The following is a 17,913-nucleotide window of genomic DNA, read 5'->3' as shown; positions in this document are numbered from 1 at the left end:
CCTAACGCTATTATAACAGTGTCTAACAACAAAAGTGACATTAGTTAAGAAAACCTCAACTATAGTTTCGGACGACATAAAATACCGTTTAATAAAACATGTAATATAGAGAATTGACATCAAATGAAGGACATAGCGGAGTAACGTAGTGTTTGCATTTGACGCTAGCTAGCGTTTCTTTGTCGGTTAATTTACGTTTTCTTACCTTCGTAGTTGTGTATATATGATGCAGCATATAACTTAAATCCTTTATCTAATTTGCTGGCGGGGGTAGTCGTCACTCTGCAAATCCGATGAACATCAGTGATGTTCAATTTTGGGAGCTCTTGTAGGCAGCGAGTGTAGAACGTCGCCATGGTTTAACCACACCGGAAGCACTGTGGCAGGACTACATAGAACGCGGAAGTGATTGTGCAAGTAGTCCATTCAGCTGAGTGGGCATAATTACTATATTGAGTGGGCCTGAACCCCCAAAGCCTGTCCATGATGCCAACACTAATACACAGTTTGTAACAGCACTAAAAGTAATGATTCAGCAGAAAATGTTCCCCATCAGCGCTGCTGCACATGTTCAAGCTTGAGTTCACTTTATTTTATTTTCTGTTTAATCTCCAGTAACACAACATATTCTATGAATTAACATGTTTTTAGCAGCTGTCCTGTTTGGACTACAGCTTTTAATGTGCTAGGAAAAATCAGGACAAAACTTTGATTTAAACAATATATTAATAAAGTGAAGCTAAATAAAGCTTCACTACATCTAACCCTACCTAACTCTACCTATTTGATTAGGTCATATTCTACCTAATCAAAGCTTATATTACCCCTTACCGAATATATATCTAATCCAGCCAGGATAGCAAGCACAATAAAATGCAATCAAATAAAAAAGATCTTGGCACTCTGTTTTTATATATATTTTATGCTTACTTTACTATTTCCGGGGCTAAATGTAAGGAGTGATTCGATGATTTAGGGTGAGACAACCAACAGTTTAGAGTCATGGCTTTTAAAAGTATGGTCAAGTATAGACGGCTGGTTTGCCTATGATGGGTAAAAATCCCAGACTCTCAGGACCATGTAAGGTAGGCATGGCCTCAAATACCTGGCCTGGTTACACAATGCTCCGTGTTCTTGTATAAGATCACAAGACTTTCATATTACAGCAGATGAAAACAGTGTGAGAGTAATGCAAATTTAAGGAGGTTGTGGTATGCTTTGAACTAGATTGGAGAATTTTTATTGACACTTAGGAATCAGAGAGACACTCTAGCATTGTCCTTTAATAGGCTTTCTTCAAGTGGTGCCTTTCTATTCTGGGGGAAGGCACCACCAATTGGTGGATGTGAAACCTGGATAAAAAGGAACATAATGAAAGAAAGAAAAATGGTGGAAACTTGCTCAAGAATAAGAAATGTTGAATTAAACCTAGGCTTTATTATAGATCTGACACAAAATTAATTACTCCTTATTTGTGCTTATTGCCTACCCCAATCATTCACTTTAAAGTTGCCTTAAAATGAAACAATCCCTGACCAGTATGAACAGGAAGAATGATTATGAGCAAACCTGCTTCGGTTTTCCTATTAGTACCAAGCTATTATTCTTTTTTTTTTTTTTTAGTATTTGCTTTGTGGTTGGGTTTAGTTTAAGGCAGAAATGAAGCAATAAAATGTACGGCTGGAGAGACAAATAGGTCTACAAAATGTCTTAAGATCTAAGCAATAACACTGTCATTGCCTCCCTCTATTTACTCGACCTCTATGTTCTATCAGTTGTGTGCATGTGCAAAGGTGTGTGTGTGCTGCACTGACCTCTTTTCCACGAGTTGGCGTGGCCGAGGGAGAACTTCTAACCTCTAGTTATCAACAGTACTTAACTCTAACCCTTTATTCATTGTCAGATTGTTTTTCTCCTCCATGTGGTGGTACTGCTGACAGAGAGCATGGTTAGCAGTAAAACTTTCTTGTTAACCAGTACATGCATGGTTGTCGTCTTCCTCCTTGCAGATACTGGAAGCCTAACCCTTTGGAAATGTAGTAGAAATACTTGCTTGAGTCAATGTTTTGGAAATACTTTCATAAAGCTTATTCTTATTCTGTTTTTGCACATTACTGAACTCACAGTTGTGTCCTGACATTGAGTTTCTTGGGTAAAACTGTAATGCAGTAACTCTGTCTAGGAGAGACACTCTAATAATAAAGTTAGTCTCTTCCATCATGGTCTAAAGGATTACTAAGTTTAGTCACATCAGAGTAGGCAATGTTGTTATATCTCACAAGGTTAAAGTTTTGTCATAATGTGAGATTGGCTGGATCCACAAAGCAGACTTCGTGAGTAAGTAGGGAAGGGACTGTGGTGGTGGAATGAGTAATACTTCAGTGCAGATGGGAACACAGGAGGTTTACAAGGTGAGAGAGAGTGACACTGTGAATATTGCAGGTTCTAAACTGAAGCAGATCAAATCTAACTTGAAGTGGCAGAATATGGAGGAAGTACTAGATCAGCAGGTGGGTTTCCTTGGAGAGCAGGTGGAGAGCGGTCAGGCAGGTTGAGTCTGGGTCGCAGACATCCAGAGGTCCAGGTAGCAGTGAGGAAGAGACGCAAAACAGCTTGAGTTGTTACCAGATTGCGGGAAAGTTGATTTTCAAGCCAGCATGCTCCAAATGGGGCTCTCAAATGAGCAGCTAAGAAGGGCAGAAGAATAAAAGGATGAGATCAAACAAGACTGATAGTGCCCTAGAGTCACCAGTTTAATGGGAACAGTCTGTTAGGGAACTGTGGGCTGTCCTTCTTACACTTGAAGCCTGATGAATCAACTACCAACAGGTGAGGAGGTGTTGACCCACACCGCGAAACTCCGCCTTCAGGTGGAAACCTGAGACAAAACTAGCCTGACAACTCCATGTTGTAAAATTGAAAGAAAAAGCGAAACACAAACAAAACCTCAAGAAAAAAAACCCTCAAGAAAACCCAGTTCTGCAGAATCAACAAGTTTGGCCAAGGTTAAGGGGCTCTCTACTTGTTTTAAAAGCTGTCTAATATCCAGTGATGTTTGTTCCATTATTAGACATGCACTTTAAAATGTCAAAGTCAGGAGTCTGCTGTCTGATTTAGGTGAGGAGTTTTGAGTGGTTGGTAATGTAGTAAAAGGGGTTGCAAATGTTACTGCATGTTTGCATGCACCCCCCCCCCCACTTCCAAAAAAATAAATCTACTACACCCTGTCAATAAAAATTCCCCCTGAGTAAATCCATGTGCCTTCTTCCTTGATTTGGTTAAACATAAATTTTCTGCCCTTAGGGAGGAAAATCGGAAACAAAACAAAAAAACAGATGCACATCTGCTACATTACAAATTGTTAATTATTTGCTTCATCTTGGAGTTGCACAGTGTCTTTGTAGATCTACAGAAACTATGAAGATGCTAAGATTTTTTATTGGCAGTGAGTAGAATGGACAAGATTAAAAATGAGAAAGCGACAGCTGAGGTTGAGCAGTTTGTAGACAAAGTTAGAGAGGTAAAAATGAGATGGTTTGGACACATGTAGAGGAGGATATGGAGCTGCAAGGCAGGAGGGAAAGAGAAAGACCACAGAGGAGCTTCATAGATGTAATACAGAAGGACATGCTGAGGCGGTGGATAGTAGGGATGGGGTGCAATTGAGGCAGATGGTCTGCTGTGGTAAAATCTAAAAAGAGGAGATTTACTAATGTCAGTTTCAGGCATGTTTTTTATATCATACAATAAAATGTACAACTCGCAAAAAAATGTTGAAAAAAATCAAACACAACTATTCATATAGTTGCGTGTGGACTAATTATTACATTTTTACCCGTCTAAACTTCCGAGCTTTCTAGACTCCGCTCGCTCACGTGACTGTGTCAAGGCCGGAAGACGTAATTACGGTGTCGACGTCAGCAAAAGCGTGCGCGCCACCTTCAGAGGAAGCTGCACGCGGGATGTGTGGGACATAATGGTGGATAGGTAGGGAACACACTTAAGCTCGCTAAGAGTAGCTCTTCAACTGTTGATCAATTCCCAGTTGTTGTCTTGGACTCTTCCATCGCTCTGACCCGACAACCGCTCGCTGCTGCAGCCTGCTTGGACTGGACGACGCCCTGGACCACAGAAAAATGCCGAATATCAAAATATTTAGCGGTAGCTCACACCCGGACCTGTCTCAGAAAATAGCGGACCGCCTCGGTCTCGAGCTGGGAAAGGTTGTAACAAAGAAATTTAGCAACCAGGAAACATGGTGAGTTGTTTGCTTTGTTTTGTAGCTACTTTAAAAAAGGCTTAGATTTTAGAGGTGTGTCTGGTAGGCAAATATCGTAGCCTAGCGACATGTATTAATGGGAAACGTGGTGTCACGGTGAAATTGCCGCGCACTGTTGTCAGGAACTTGTAGTCCATGCGTTCCACAGAACTAATGCTAACCAGCTAATTCTCAGCACCAAAGCCGCCTCAAAATAGGTTTAAAGTGCCATCATGTACCGTCTGGAGACTGTCATTTCCGGACCGCATGCTTCCTTTTTTTACCCTCAGTTTAACGCATGTGCAGATCAGATCACAAAGGCAAACACGAGCCACTGTTTACTCTCCCTCATCCATCTCCTACCTGCCATGATGTGTTAGCTCCTTAGCCCTAATTGTTTGTTTTTGTCACCTCTCCTCTGGCAGCGTGGAGATAGGGGAGAGCGTGCGTGGGGAGGATGTCTACATCGTACAGAGTGGTTGTGGAGAGATCAATGACAATTTGATGGAGCTGCTGATCATGATAAACGCCTGCAAGATTGCCTCCGCCTCCAGGGTCACCGCTGTCATCCCCTGCTTTCCGTACGCCCGGCAGGACAAGAAGGACAAGGTGGGGGTGAGGGATATCTGTCTACTTACTTCTGTCATGCCATTTGCCATCCAGCACCATGACAAGAAGCCTGCAGCCATGCCCATCAGCCAACAGGGCATATTTGCTTTTGCCTTTTCTTTGTTTTTTGTTCCCTCCTCTGTATTGTTTGCTAAGCTAACTTGAATTACATTTCCACACCTCCCCATGCAGCTGTTTGGATTTTTATTTATTCCCTTTTTGGCATTTTAGTCATACTGCACAAATCAAATGTTTTTACATGTTAATCTACTAAATAAAAAATGTTAATATAATATTGCAATGTGAGTTTGCTCTGTAGCAGGGCCAAACCATCATTCTCAACTGTTTTGGCTATTCTAATGAATGCCTTTTGTAGCTAAATCAACCCATGTACCTTTTATATTGTCAGTACTAATGTATAGTGTCACTATGACAGGATAACCTGCAGCATTTGGCTGCTGTAATTTTACTGAACTGCTAAGCTCTCTTAAATGTTATTTTTAGAACTGAGCACTGCTTGCCAGTTTGCTTATTCCATGTGACTAACAAGAGCTATTTTCATTACAGAGCCGTGCCCCTATCTCTGCCAAGCTGGTGGCCAACATGTTGTCGGTATCAGGCGCTGACCATATAATCACAATGGACTTGCATGCTTCACAGATCCAGGTGAGCAACACAACAGTACATGCAAACAGACTTGTTTCTCATACACCGCCCTCCAATTGGTCAGCCCTGCAAAATCACCATTTTTGGTTTGCATTTTAAACTCCCATGTGGCTGATATGTGAAAATTTTCATTGTGAATCTCGTTGTTTACTTGGATACTATAAAGGAAAATGAAAGCCCATATGTTTAACTGGTGTGTGTATATATCTCTTATTTGCAGGGATTCTTCGATATACCCGTTGATAACTTGTATGCAGAGCCAGCTGTTCTGAAATGGATTAAAGAGAACATCCCAGAGTGGAAAAACTGCATCATTGTCTCACCTGATGCAGGAGGAGCCAAGAGGTATGCTCCCACAGGAGTTCTACCTTTAACCATAGCTTAACCTTTCCATATCTTCTCTAGAGTTTAATTTAGATTAACATTCTGTTGGCTTTACCTATCTCAACAGGAGTTTAATTTGATATGCAAAAGTAGTTTAAACACAGAGCTTTAACTGGTGCAATGCTTGCTTTTTCTTTTGCAGGGTCACATCAATAGCAGACAGGTTGAACGTGGACTTTGCTCTTATTCACAAGGAGAGGAAAAAAGCGAACGAGGTGGACCGCATGGTTCTCGTCGGAGACGTGACCGATCGGGTCGCCATTCTTGTGGATGATATGGCTGACACGTGTGGCACAATCTGCCATGCTGCTGACAAGTAAAGCACTTTCTTAATCTTTTAAATTAAGTAAATTTTGAGCTTTGCTCCAGAGCAAAACGCAGAGCTATTTGGGCTACCGTGGAAACTAAGTGATCATTACTGAATCCCATTTAGACATGTGTTTTGCAGACTGTGTCCAGTGATATGGAGAGTTGTAATGCATCTTGCTCTTTTTCTCTTTTAGACTCATTTCTGCTGGAGCAACTAAGGTGTATGCCATCTTAACTCATGGCATCTTTTCTGGCCCAGCGATCTCCCGCATCAACAATGCTTGTTTTGAAGCTGTGGTTGTCACCAATACGATCCCTCAAGAGGAGAAGATGAAGCATTGTTCCAAAATACAGGTCAGGAAATTGAAAACCATTTCCAGAACAGAAATGGACATAAGAGCTGAAAAACTTCAGGTTGCTGTGTGCATTTTTGGAAAGCTGGTGTTTGAAGCTGCAGAGTCTTACAGTTTGTGTGACATCTTGTTCTTTCTTGCCTTCAGGTTATTGACATCTCCATGATCCTTGCTGAGGCCATTCGCAGAACTCACAACGGCGAGTCCGTGTCGTACCTGTTTAGCCACGTTCCCTTGTAACAAAAGCTGTCTACCATCAACCTTGTGCTATTAACACCAAATAAGAGAAGAGGGATTTTCCCCAACTCAAACACAACCATTAACAAAGATGTTCAGCTAATTAATTGTTTGGAGGGAAAAGAAATGTTATGTCTGTTACTAACGCTGGCCCCACCTCACTTTAAGTCCTTTCCCTTTCAGCGGTGTACCGTCACGCCTCGGGCGCCAAAGCAATCACAAGCTACCAATTCAGGCTGGCATATTTATTTTATATGGATAAATGGTGTTTTATCCACTGTGAACTTTGTTCTTTGTTCATAACTTTTCGATCCAGAGTTTCTCCTGACCATCTCACCTCTGCAGGAGTCATTTCAGTCTGTTGTCAAAGAGCTAATATGAATAACCCTGGACGGCTCCAGTGGTCAGGAGAAGCTTCTGCTATATGAAGCTGTTACAGTGCTTTTTGTTACATTGAACGAGAGTAGTTTTTTTTGTTGCTTGTTTTATCCACTGCTGTTTAAAAGATTATAATTACTGAAGTGAATGTGTTTTGAGAGAGTTTACAGTGCCACTGAAGCTCCACTCAACCAAGTGTGCCTCAACAGTCTGAAATGAAAAGATTTTTCTTGCTTTATTTTATTTCTCTCCCTCCCATGTTTCTGTTTGGATTCCCATTGGACAAAGCACTTCAGTTTGTCTTAGCAGGCTGAAAACAATAATTTTGGATATTTCTTTCGGCTCTTGAGGTGCCCTCATTGAGTGGGGTTTGCCCAGTGTCCTCGAGGGTCTGTGAAGAGCCTTCCATAGTTGGGTTGTTTGGTTTTTAGCTTGGGGTCTCTGCAGGCTGGAGCTTCCTTCAGAAATGTTCACCTGCCTTTTATTTCTTTGTCTGGAGGAAGGAGTTGTCAGTTATGTGCATAATCCAAATCTTTGTGTTTTTATTTTTATTTTTTTCAGTAGAATGAATGTGCCAGTTATTTGATGAATGCATTCTTAATACAATTAAATATGCGTCAGATCTTAAACATGGCTCTTCTATGTCTTTTTTCTGCTTAGACACATGAAAGGTGAACCCAGTTGAGGTTGTCCGCAGTCATCTTAGACCACATAAAAGTATGTAGTCCATTAGAGTTACATTCTCAGTACTAGGAAAAAAATGTCTTTCATTAAAATGCTGTTTAGATGGAGCTCTCAAAAACCAGGAGTGAAGGCTGCTTGAAATTTCACCTACAAATTAACCCAAGCTGCTACATGGGACCAATGAGACGTCGCAGAAGGTTGTACTAGACAGCTGGCAGGTTAAACACTGTAATGTGCAATCCCACAGTAAAATGTTCACAAATCACTCCACAAGCTCAACTGAAAAAAGTTCAGCACCGCAGTGCATGTGTGGGGTGGGGTGGGGTGGGGGGGGGAAGGGCTGCAAATGTTTAATTTAAATGAAATGTTATATTTAATGTTTTGGGCGTTTTTTTGCAAAATGGAAAAATATTCATCAACGTACCCTATGAAAAATGTGTTTCATCTGTTTTGTATATGGCCTGTAAACAACCAAGGCTGACACATTTACATTCCAGGTGTCTAAAAAAATTCCGGATCAAAATGCAAGATGGCTGAAAGGGATATATATTTGTTATTCTGGAAAGTAAAAATCACAACCTGTTCATTAAAATGTGTTCAGCATTTGCACATTGATTATTCATCTGATCAATCATGACACGTACTGTTCTCCCCTGTATAAGCCATATCTGTAGGGTAAAAGTATCAGTATTGGTATATTGTAAATGCCAATACTGATCCTGCATTTACTTGGTATCAGATCAAAACCAAAATCTGCAGTGTGGCATGGCACTAATGCACAATACTTTAATTAGACTGGATGTAGCTTATAGCTAATTTCCACAATGTCCTTTTTCCTGTAACCTGGCTTATTTTATTCTTTTTAGTAACCAAGGATACTTTGTATTATTTTATATTACTCCTGCATTTTACCGTAATATTTTGTGATGCCATTTTTTAATGTAATACAAATATAGAGGGCTGTTTGTTTGTTTGCCCACCAGATACAGTCTTGCAATGTGTAGAGTCTGCTGATAAATTTATGTTTTGAAAGGGAAGATGAGGTTCTTTATACATCCGTTATCAGTTATCGGATTAGTAACTTAAATATTTTCTTAAAATTGCTAAAATATTTTAGCTTTGCATTGATAAAACTCCGTGGAACATCAGCCTGCCGGAAACAATTTCTTCATGGGACGCACCCTTCTCCCGAAGCTCGGTGGGGGGGGGGAGGCGGTCTTGACTGACAGATGATACAACCAATCCATTGTGTCGTGACGTAGATAGTCCAATGATTATTCTAAAGGGGGCGGGGTCAGTCACAGACACCAGCAGATCAACGCTCAGTGCGCCTTGCTCTCTAATCCCATTGCAGACCCAGGTTAGGGGAGAAACAAGTAATGGAAATGGTTCAAAGGAAAATAGAGGAAGATGGTGACATTCACTGCAGAGGTAATAAATGCAAAATCAGATGTGAAGTCCAAGATGGAGAGGATTCAGATTATTGTTAAGGCAGCATGCCATAGTTTAGATAAGAAGAATATCAGGTGGGTGGATGTAAGGGGGGACTAAGTAGTCACGGAAGTCAAGAGGGATAATGTGGTGGTTAATTTTTATAACCACATTAATCCTAAAGTGGAATACAAGGAGTCTTGTCAAATGGTCAAGATTTTTAAAAAGTTTATATACAATCATACAGAAAAATCTGACACTTGTATTCAGGAAACATGGTTGAAGCCTTTTTGGGGTTTTTAGAGTGTATGGGTATATTGCGGTTAGATATGATATGAAAGAAGATGAATTAAAGATATTTCATTTTTTGTTTAATGCTGGACTCATCAAGAGGATCTAAGGATATAGAAGTGATGTGGGAGTAAAACCCAGAAGATGGCAGTAGTGCAACATCGTTGGATGCAGGCTGCCTTTAAAAATGGAAGAAGAAGAAGAAGGAATTCTATTGTGGACCACTTATCGGAGGAGCATCTATGGTAACTACAGGCACAAGCAGAAATACCCTCTCCTCATGCAGCACTGGAAAATACAATAACGACGCACCTATTCTGCCTCCACATTCCTACAATGAACTGTGGAAAATAACAAATTGTTTTTCTGGTGGAGACAGCTGACAGAGTAAGTAAATGATTATGATCACACACTGTAAATTGAGTTTTTTTAACCTAAGTGTTGTAAATGGCTTTTTCATTCATTTTTCTCTTATAACTGACTGTGCATGCCTGACTGGATCTGCTTAATTTCTCTAAGGAGAATAATGGCCGGCGGTTCTGAGAGTAAACAAGAAGAGGCACTTGGCAACCTAATTGTTCATTTCCAGAGCTACTTGCATGGAGGAACCTCCAGCTTGCTGTCCACCCTTCCCACCCTTATCGTCTTTCCTGTCTATAAGACTGTTTTTCGTCAACAAATCCACAACACCTCAGTTCACAAGGCAGTGGCACAGCTCTATAGAGAGGGCCCTGTGAAGCTCTATAGGGGTGTGGCTCCACCATTAGTGATGAGGACGCTGAACGGCACACTGCTCTTTGGCCTCCAGGATACCCTCCTCCGACAGCTCCCTCTGTCATCCCAGAATGTCATCTCTGCCAAGGCCCTTCCTGCTCTGGCGGGGTTTGGGGCAGGTGTTGTAGAAGCCGTGGTTTTTACGCCCTTTGAGCGCGTTCAGAATGTGCTGCAGAACAGCCAGAATGACAGTCGTCTACCCTCGTTCAAGAGCGTCCTTCTAAGGCTAAAGGCAGAGGGGATAGCTTTAGGCTACTACAGAGCCTTCCTGCCCATTGCAGCCCGCAACGCCTTTGGCAGCTCCCTCTACTTTGGACTGAAAGGGCCTGTGTGTGTTGCTGTGGCAGAGCAGGGGGTCTCACCAATGGCCTCCTCTTTCATCTCAGGAACAGTGATATCAGTGGCAGTCAGCTTGACTCTGTACCCACTCTCTGTGCTTGTGGCAAACATGCAGTCACAAGTAGGTGGGGACGTTAAAGGGGTCATAGCATGCTGGGCTCTGCTCTGGAAATCTCGTAATCGGAGTTTGGTGTTACTGTATCGAGGAGGTTCCATGGTTATCCTGAGGTCGTGCATCACTTGGGGACTCACCACTGCCATTTATGACAGGCAGGAGAAACGATCAGGCTGAAGATACGTGCTCCAGACATTTTTATCCACAAAAGTGTATTCAATTTTGATATTGTTCAGAGGAGACATTTTGACTTATAACTGCAAGAAAAAAAATGTATTGATAAGCCTTTATAGTGTGGGAGTGAACTACCACAAACCATAACTTTAACAATTATTCAATTTATTACTTCCACCTGCGCTTCTCTGATGTTTACTGCAGTGAGTGAAGAAAATGCAGTCATACTAACAAGCTAATTTTCTGTGTCAAAATGTGCTACCAAGCTGACAGCACCACTGCTAAGACTTCTGGTCTCAGAGATGGGTTTGAATAGTTCTCCTTTGATGAAGTTGTCAGTCACATATGCTTTGAATTTTTATTGTTTTGTAAGGAAAGAAAGTTTGCTTATCATGATTAAGACTCAGAAAACAAGAAATGCTGTAAGCCAGCCAGGCTTAAAGAACGGACGCCATAATATAGTCAGAAACACAGATTAGTTTTCTACTACCTGAGAATTAGGATTATCTCAATACTCATCACGTTGGTTGCTTTGTGCACTGCCGGTAATGTCATCACACAGCCACAATGTAGTTTTGCAGGGGCAGTCTAAGATTTTTGGGGCCTAAAGCAGAATTTGATTTGGGGCCCATCAACCACCCACTTCAGCGCAGCCACAATTATCCATGAATTGTCCATGTTTGATCATTTGTCATATACGTATATATAATCATGCCTTTCTAGTGTAGTGGAAAGAAATAAACCAAGTTAACTTTTGTAAATTCAAAACAGCTGACTGTTCATACTGTTTTTAAAATGTGCAGAATGGCAGAAAAGTATATTAATTCATAAACATACCTTTATCCCAATGCTTCCCCCTCATTTTTTTCTTTTTAGCAAAATAAGTCTTTTTTTTCTTTTTTTCTTTTTTTTTTACATATTTGCTGAGGTCTACTTTGAAACACTTATAATGGGCATGAACATGGCCCCAGCTATGACAGTGAAAGTGATCAAACCAGTAGCATTAACCTGTCATTTTATTAATATATGTATCAAAAATTTTTAGCTTTCTCTTTCATGAATACAACTTATATATCACAAAAATTTGACATTTATTAACCTGCATTGTGTGACATTTCAAATGCTCTCGGGGGCCCCCTGCTGGTGAGGGAGCCCGCAACCAGCTGCTTAGTCTGCTTATGGTTGACACATTGACTTATGCTTGTCCTACTTAAAAAAGGTCACTCCCTCTTTCTATGCTTCTATGAGGTCATTTACAACAAGCAAGTTGTTAATATCAGCCAGGTACAGCTTGACCACGCACACCCATTGACGAGAGTGCAAACTGCAGGTCGTGAGGTACTATTATTATGTGTTATGAAACAGGTTTTCTGTGCACAGAGGGAGTTATGTTGTAGTTCAGTGTAAAACACTGCCATTATACTGAATTATATTCAGTCTTACACGTTTTTAATGTAATCTGTTATTTCCTCAGGACTGTCAGTCTTTCTGTAGCCAATGATTGAAGGTAATAATCATTGTTGTTTTACTTTTTAAAAAGTTAATTTGAATGTTTTTTGTTTGTGTGAAATGTCATTTTTATTCTGGGCATTTTATGTGCTAAAGAGGACAACCTACTGTGACTCATTAACTCACCTGTTGTTTTATTATTATTATTTTTAATAAAGGATAAATGATCCTTTTATCCTTTATGATCCTTAGCATAAGACCCCATAAATCTATGTGCTGTTTACATCTGTGGATTGCCGTCTTTTTGCAAGATAAACAATTTCCTTCTGAAAAAAAAAAACCCAAGGTATTTAAGCCATGTATGGTCTCAATATATATGGTGACCATGAATCATCATATACATATTATGAATTAAAGACTGTAAGAAAATAAAGCTAAGTTTCAGTCACTACTGCACTGTTTCCTGACAGCAAGAAGGTTTTGGGGCAGGGCTAAGTGGGGCCTTCCTTTGAGGAATTTTCCTGCTCTTGCTTGTGGAAATGTCCAAACACATCCCGACTGGATGAATCAGGAAAAGAATTCTTTGCTGCCTCTTGTTTAGCTAGGTGCCCCCCCCACACACACACACCCCAAGAGCATGCGGCTGCTTCACCTGAAGGTATATAATTTGCTTACAGCGTAGAACAGTAAAAGAACATGTATTTGACTGTCAAAACAGCATATTTTCCCCTATTTACTGCCAAACAAAATAACAGTTACTGGAAAGTATAGGCGTTTTCCCTCCAAGTGCATTAACAAATTACAGTCATTCGACTTTAACTGGTTTCTTTCCCTTTCTTGTTATGATTATTTTTAAGTTGGCTTGTCATAACCCTGTAGCCCACTAGATGGTACTGTCCTAAAAGAGAAAAACGTGAAATCCATCACATCACCTACAATAGGTGTCCGTTTTAATTCATCCAAACGTGCGGATACGTGAAGGAATTAATCATGCGATTGCAACACTGCATGGGAAGAAGTTTGACCCAACATATCATTTTTAAGGAGGTTTGAGAAGGCGGTGAGACATCAAGAGTGTCCAATTAAAATTCGCCTTCTGAGCTTTGGGAGCCAATGAGAGCCAGAGGACCGGTGTCCATGTTGGCGTGCACAAGGGCGTGTTGTCTCTATTTAAACCATTGGCTTTGCACGGATTACACACACACACAGTTACCTGTTAAAGATTGTCTTGCAACGCGGTCCTGCACCAGGTAAAACTCTTTAAATTGTTTTGTTTTTCAGCTGTCTTAGTCTGCTGATAAATCATTTTTTTCTTAATTGCTAAGAAAAAAATGCGAACGAATTGTTTATTTCAAGTGATTATTTATGTGCTGTGTATTAAAATATGAAATACGTTATGCAACGTTTTGGTATAGACTATGTAGCTCCTTTAGTACACTCACTGGTGTGTTAGTCACTCCAGTTATGGCGCAGGGTGTGTGATACCTGACAGTGCCTCATTTCTCTGCCCGCAGATTAGGGCTGTCTATAAGTCTTTATCAGGCTACCTAATGTTACTTTTCCTAGACAGCATGGTCTTTAAGGGGTCATTTCCCTAGGGTGGTGTTAAAAATAAAAATGCACCCATTATTCTGTGCGGTCTATAGGTGTGGACAGCAAAGAAGACAGATGCTCCCCTAATGGGATAGGCCACTGAATTTCCTAATACTGCAGTATTTATGCCCTGAATTCAGTCCTCCTGGAAATATTAAGTTCCTATAAAACTTGTTCCAACACACATGCGCTTCTAATCTTATTTGCTTAGTTGGCACAGGTGTAAAATTCTCCGTATCTCTTTAATAACTGTACATAAATGCAAATCAGTGCATAGATGCACCATTTTTCTCTGTTAACAAGAGCCATTTGTGGATTTGAATGCCACCCAGTTAAACACTACATCACATATCACGTTAGTTCACCGTGGTGAGATAGAGGTACAGATACTTGTTGTTTCAGGTGACTGCACGGTTCACATAACCTTTTTTTTTTTTGTTTTGTTTTTTCTCTCTCTCATGTCAGCTGGAACGTGGTTTGTGTACATGTATGGGCATGCACTGCAGACAAGATCTTAGCATGTCAGTCAGATCTTGAAAGCACACAAATTCTTCTCTTAAATCTCCCCTTTTCTGTTTTATAGAACTCCTCCAAAATGAGCGACAGCAACCCAGTCAACCAGGAAGTGGAGCAGTTCAACAAGCAAAAGCTAAAGAAGACTAACACGCAAGAAAAGAACCACCTCCCAACAAAGGAGGGTAGGTCTTTAAGACAAAAGAAGTGTGCTCCAAACAAGCCTCTCATTTACTACTTTCACCTTTCCCCTTTACTCTGGCTCACTGGTTGGCTCAACTCCTCCCTGCCTTTTTTTTTTTTTTTTTTTTTTTTTTTTCTTTTTTTAATAAAGGTAACTGCAAATATTGCAAAACAAGGACCACACCCAACTACCTGAGACCTTGTACTTAGCACCAACCTGTAAGGAAGAAACGCACGCATATTCCCACTCTTGAAACTCCAACCTGCCATCTGCCACTAAGAGTGGAAGAATACAAATTTTAGAGCAAATAAACAGAAACCCCAATCATAAACTGCACAATGTTTTGTTTTTTTGTTTTTTTTTTTTAATTTTTTTTTTTTAAAAAGCAGTGTTCATCTCTGGCGTGACATGCAGCAGCAGAAAGAGGAGAATGAAAGTGTGTCAAAATGCCCATCCTTCCCCTCTGAGGCTGTGAAGCTCCCTGCTGTCTAACTCAATCTTTCTTAATCTGAACACAGCTGTGGCTACTATATGAGAGAAGAGGCTCAGAAGCAGGTGGCACTGTCGGTGCATGCTGTCCTTTTTATGAGTTCTAAAGTCTTTTTTAGATATGTGATATGCGGTGCTGCCATCCAGACAGCAACGTTTCTCCTTGCTTCATTAGGACAAAAATTGGACTTTAGGCACAGACAATCATCTTCATCCAGAGAAGTGGTTTGCACTTCTGGCTGTAAAGTAGAGCTACAGGGCCCCATTTTTAGCTCGGTCTTGTGGCAAATGAAAGTTTGGAGCAGCTCAGAGGTATGTGAGCACTCGTGTCATAATGTTGTGCTCATCTATCTGTTAATGTGACGCGACGCATTCACAGTTGAAAGTGGAAAATGTGGAAGTGATATGAAAATGTTATTCATTCATTTCTGTCACGCCTATTGCAACAAACAGAAAGTGGCTATGAAGATAATCTATTCAGATACCACGCCATCTATAGAAATGAGTGGATGACTCAAAGGGTGTTAACTGGACAGCAGCAGGATAACTGCCGTAATGCAGTACAGACAGAATGTCTCTTTGTGCATGAAGAATTGCAGTGAATTGACTAGCAAACAAACATTCCTTGAGTTGGGTTAATACACTCAGTGGGAGCTTCACTATAGCCTTCTGTGCTTAATACAGCAAGTGGGTTATGGTTGGTAATATTTTAAATTTTTGTTTTTTCTTCCTCACAGAAATTGAAGCGGAGAAGAAAGCCATTCAGGAAGGAAACTGAAGAGAGCCATGATTCCTCTCCTTCAGTCGACCCCCGCTACCTGCTCGTCTTCCAAGCCCAACCATCCCCACCTCTGCCTCAGTTTTCTGTGCCACGCTGTCTTTGCTTTGAAATGGTGTTTGGGTTGACGCTATGGGGAAAGATCTGTCTGTGATTAAATTAAGGCAATGGATGCATTTTATTGTTTTGCAATGCAGTGTAGAAAAGGGTTGAACAGGGCATGATAAACATTATACAGGGTGTAGACTTGAGCAAAAAAGGGAGGGGGGGGGGGGGGGGGGGGAATCATAATTTCAGCATTGGAAATCCATCAATCATGTTATATTGCTATACCATATGTATGCCTGTAAATGGTGCCATTCAGGATGTGTTATGAAAAAGGACATAAAAGATGATATTGTTTTTAATAAAAAAATGTTCAAAAAAAGTTGTTTGAGTTACTTTGTTAAAAATTAAACCAATGAAACTTATTTGAGCAACTTGGCACCTTCATTTTAAAAAAAACTTTATAGAATGATTTTCACATTCACCAGTTAAAGTATTTGAGGAAAGCAAATGCATATGATGGGCTCGTTTAAATAAAAACTTTGGAAAGAAACTGGAATTTAAAAGCATCAGAGAAAAGATACAAACAAGCATGATACATTAGTTGAAAATTTAAAATTTATAATGCATAAAAGCAAACCTACATATCATTTAAATGGCTGTGTAAACAGATATCTACACCTGATGCTTAAAAGCTCACTTGGACACGAGTGCTCAGTTATTATCTACTCTTTCCTTTCTCGTCAGCACTTACAGTTACATGCAATGTTGTTGTTAATTTTTCAATATGCAATAAAGCCTGAGGTTCATTTTAGGATTTTTTTTTCAGCATGCATAATAGAGAAAACGAGGGTTTAAGGCAGTGAAAGACACAGATAAACTCACTGCCAATACTGTTACCAAAATATTATTAGACGACCTCTTGTTATTGGAGTGACTAGGACTAAGAAAATCATTCTGTTATTAACATTCATATTCAGCTTCTTTTGGGTTGCAAACATTTCATTCCAGATACCTCATCTAGATATACAACAGGTTTAAGCCTGCAGAAAAAAAGGGAGTGAACGAGCAGTAGGCTTGGGCACACTGCAGATTGCCAACAAGGATTTTTAGTTCACGTTTAAAAGTTTACTTTCGATACTGGAATTTAGCATACATGTGCAGGGCATCATTTACACTGTCTCTATGCATGTAAAGTCAGGATGCTAAAATTAGATTATTTGCATTCTGCCTTTAAAATGTTTTGGAAAGCACAAATTTATCACGCAGCTCATTGACTGGGCATGTTTTCCATCAGGCTCCTGTGTGTGTGGATTGCTTAAGATAGTGCAGTCTGTGTTTTTCCGCAGCAAGCCTGCTGGGACATGTTCATATAGTGGTGCACAAATGCTTGAGAGCAAAGACACACTTTACGCTGTCTAACTTTGTTCAAAATGCTTTTACCATACTTGTTAAAGGTCGTGCAGATTTACATGTTCCATTGTGTTGTAATGAAACCTGTTCAATATCATGAATAATAAATTAGGCTTCTTTTGAGAGGGATGATGGTATGCACGTTTTCTCTTTCCGAGATCTGTCAGGATCTGTCTTTGATAATAAACTTAGGACTACAACAAAACAGTCTAGAACATGTGCAGAATTATCATAGGACTTGTATAAGCAGATAAGGAAAAGTCAGTCTAAGATATATAAATGTAAAAAGTTCTCATCAGCAGATGAGATCCAGAACACAGGATTTCTGATATCTTTTAAAAGGCATTTGATCATTCTGGTGCTATAAGAGTGTATTTTTTTAACAGCTAAAAAGGCTGAATCTTTATGGTCCAAATATGTGCACACATACAAGAAATTGACCTCTGA

At 40.2% G+C, this 17,913-nt stretch overlaps 3 protein-coding genes across 4 annotated transcripts; all 3 read left to right on the top strand.

Moving 5' to 3' along the window:
* Window positions 1-3,922: 3,922 nt before the first annotated feature.
* On the top strand, window positions 3,923-7,823 carry prps1b (phosphoribosyl pyrophosphate synthetase 1B). Of its 2 annotated transcripts, none has more exons than XM_084943666.1 (7): window positions 3,923-4,258; window positions 4,684-4,867; window positions 5,435-5,533; window positions 5,754-5,878; window positions 6,060-6,233; window positions 6,421-6,580; window positions 6,727-7,823. In XM_084943666.1, the coding sequence occupies exons 1-7, from the start codon at window positions 4,137-4,139 to the stop codon at window positions 6,817-6,819; spliced, it is 957 nt and encodes a 318-aa protein (XP_084799792.1). In that variant the 5' UTR covers window positions 3,923-4,136; the 3' UTR covers window positions 6,820-7,823. The 2 variants fall into 2 exon arrangements, with proteins under 2 accessions (XP_084799792.1, XP_084799781.1); XM_084943655.1 differs by having other exon boundaries at window positions 4,684-4,873.
* A 1,381-nt stretch (window positions 7,824-9,204) lies between these two features.
* Window positions 9,205-12,899, top strand: LOC146392210 (solute carrier family 25 member 53-like). The gene is made up of 3 exons (XM_084943575.1): window positions 9,205-9,309; window positions 9,701-9,987; window positions 10,120-12,899. The coding sequence occupies exon 3, from the start codon at window positions 10,127-10,129 to the stop codon at window positions 11,003-11,005; it is 879 nt and encodes a 292-aa protein (XP_084799701.1). The 5' UTR covers window positions 9,205-9,309; window positions 9,701-9,987; window positions 10,120-10,126; the 3' UTR covers window positions 11,006-12,899.
* A 661-nt stretch (window positions 12,900-13,560) lies between these two features.
* tmsb1 (thymosin beta 1) lies at window positions 13,561-16,862 on the top strand. The gene is made up of 3 exons (XM_084943587.1): window positions 13,561-13,701; window positions 14,628-14,742; window positions 15,968-16,862. The coding sequence occupies exons 2-3, from the start codon at window positions 14,640-14,642 to the stop codon at window positions 16,006-16,008; spliced, it is 144 nt and encodes a 47-aa protein (XP_084799713.1). The 5' UTR covers window positions 13,561-13,701; window positions 14,628-14,639; the 3' UTR covers window positions 16,009-16,862.
* Window positions 16,863-17,913: the final 1,051 nt, after the last annotated feature.

This window comes from Perissodus microlepis, chromosome 2, assembly GCF_051167445.1.
Source record: "Perissodus microlepis isolate ML-2025 ecotype Zambia chromosome 2, ASM5116744v1, whole genome shotgun sequence".
In the NCBI taxonomy this organism is placed as follows: domain Eukaryota; kingdom Metazoa; phylum Chordata; class Actinopteri; order Cichliformes; family Cichlidae; genus Perissodus; species Perissodus microlepis.
This window is presented reverse-complemented; position numbering and strand designations above follow the sequence as displayed.

Bases quoted from the DNA above. Each gene is read 5' to 3' on its own strand.
- prps1b (XM_084943655.1), top strand. From the start codon at position 4,137: ATGCCGAATATCAAAATATTTAGCGGTAGCTCACACCCGGACCTGTCT. The intron at 5,879-6,059 runs GTATGCTCCCAC...TTTCTTTTGCAG, and splicing joins GATGCAGGAGGAGCCAAGAG to GGTCACATCAATAGCAGACA. The intron at 6,581-6,726 runs GTCAGGAAATTG...TCTTGCCTTCAG, and splicing joins AGCATTGTTCCAAAATACAG to GTTATTGACATCTCCATGAT.
- LOC146392210 (XM_084943575.1), top strand. From the start codon at position 10,127: ATGGCCGGCGGTTCTGAGAGTAAACAAGAAGAGGCACTTGGCAACCTA.
- tmsb1 (XM_084943587.1), top strand. From the start codon at position 14,640: ATGAGCGACAGCAACCCAGTCAACCAGGAAGTGGAGCAGTTCAACAAG. The intron at 14,743-15,967 runs GTAGGTCTTTAA...TCTTCCTCACAG, and splicing joins CCACCTCCCAACAAAGGAGG to AAATTGAAGCGGAGAAGAAA.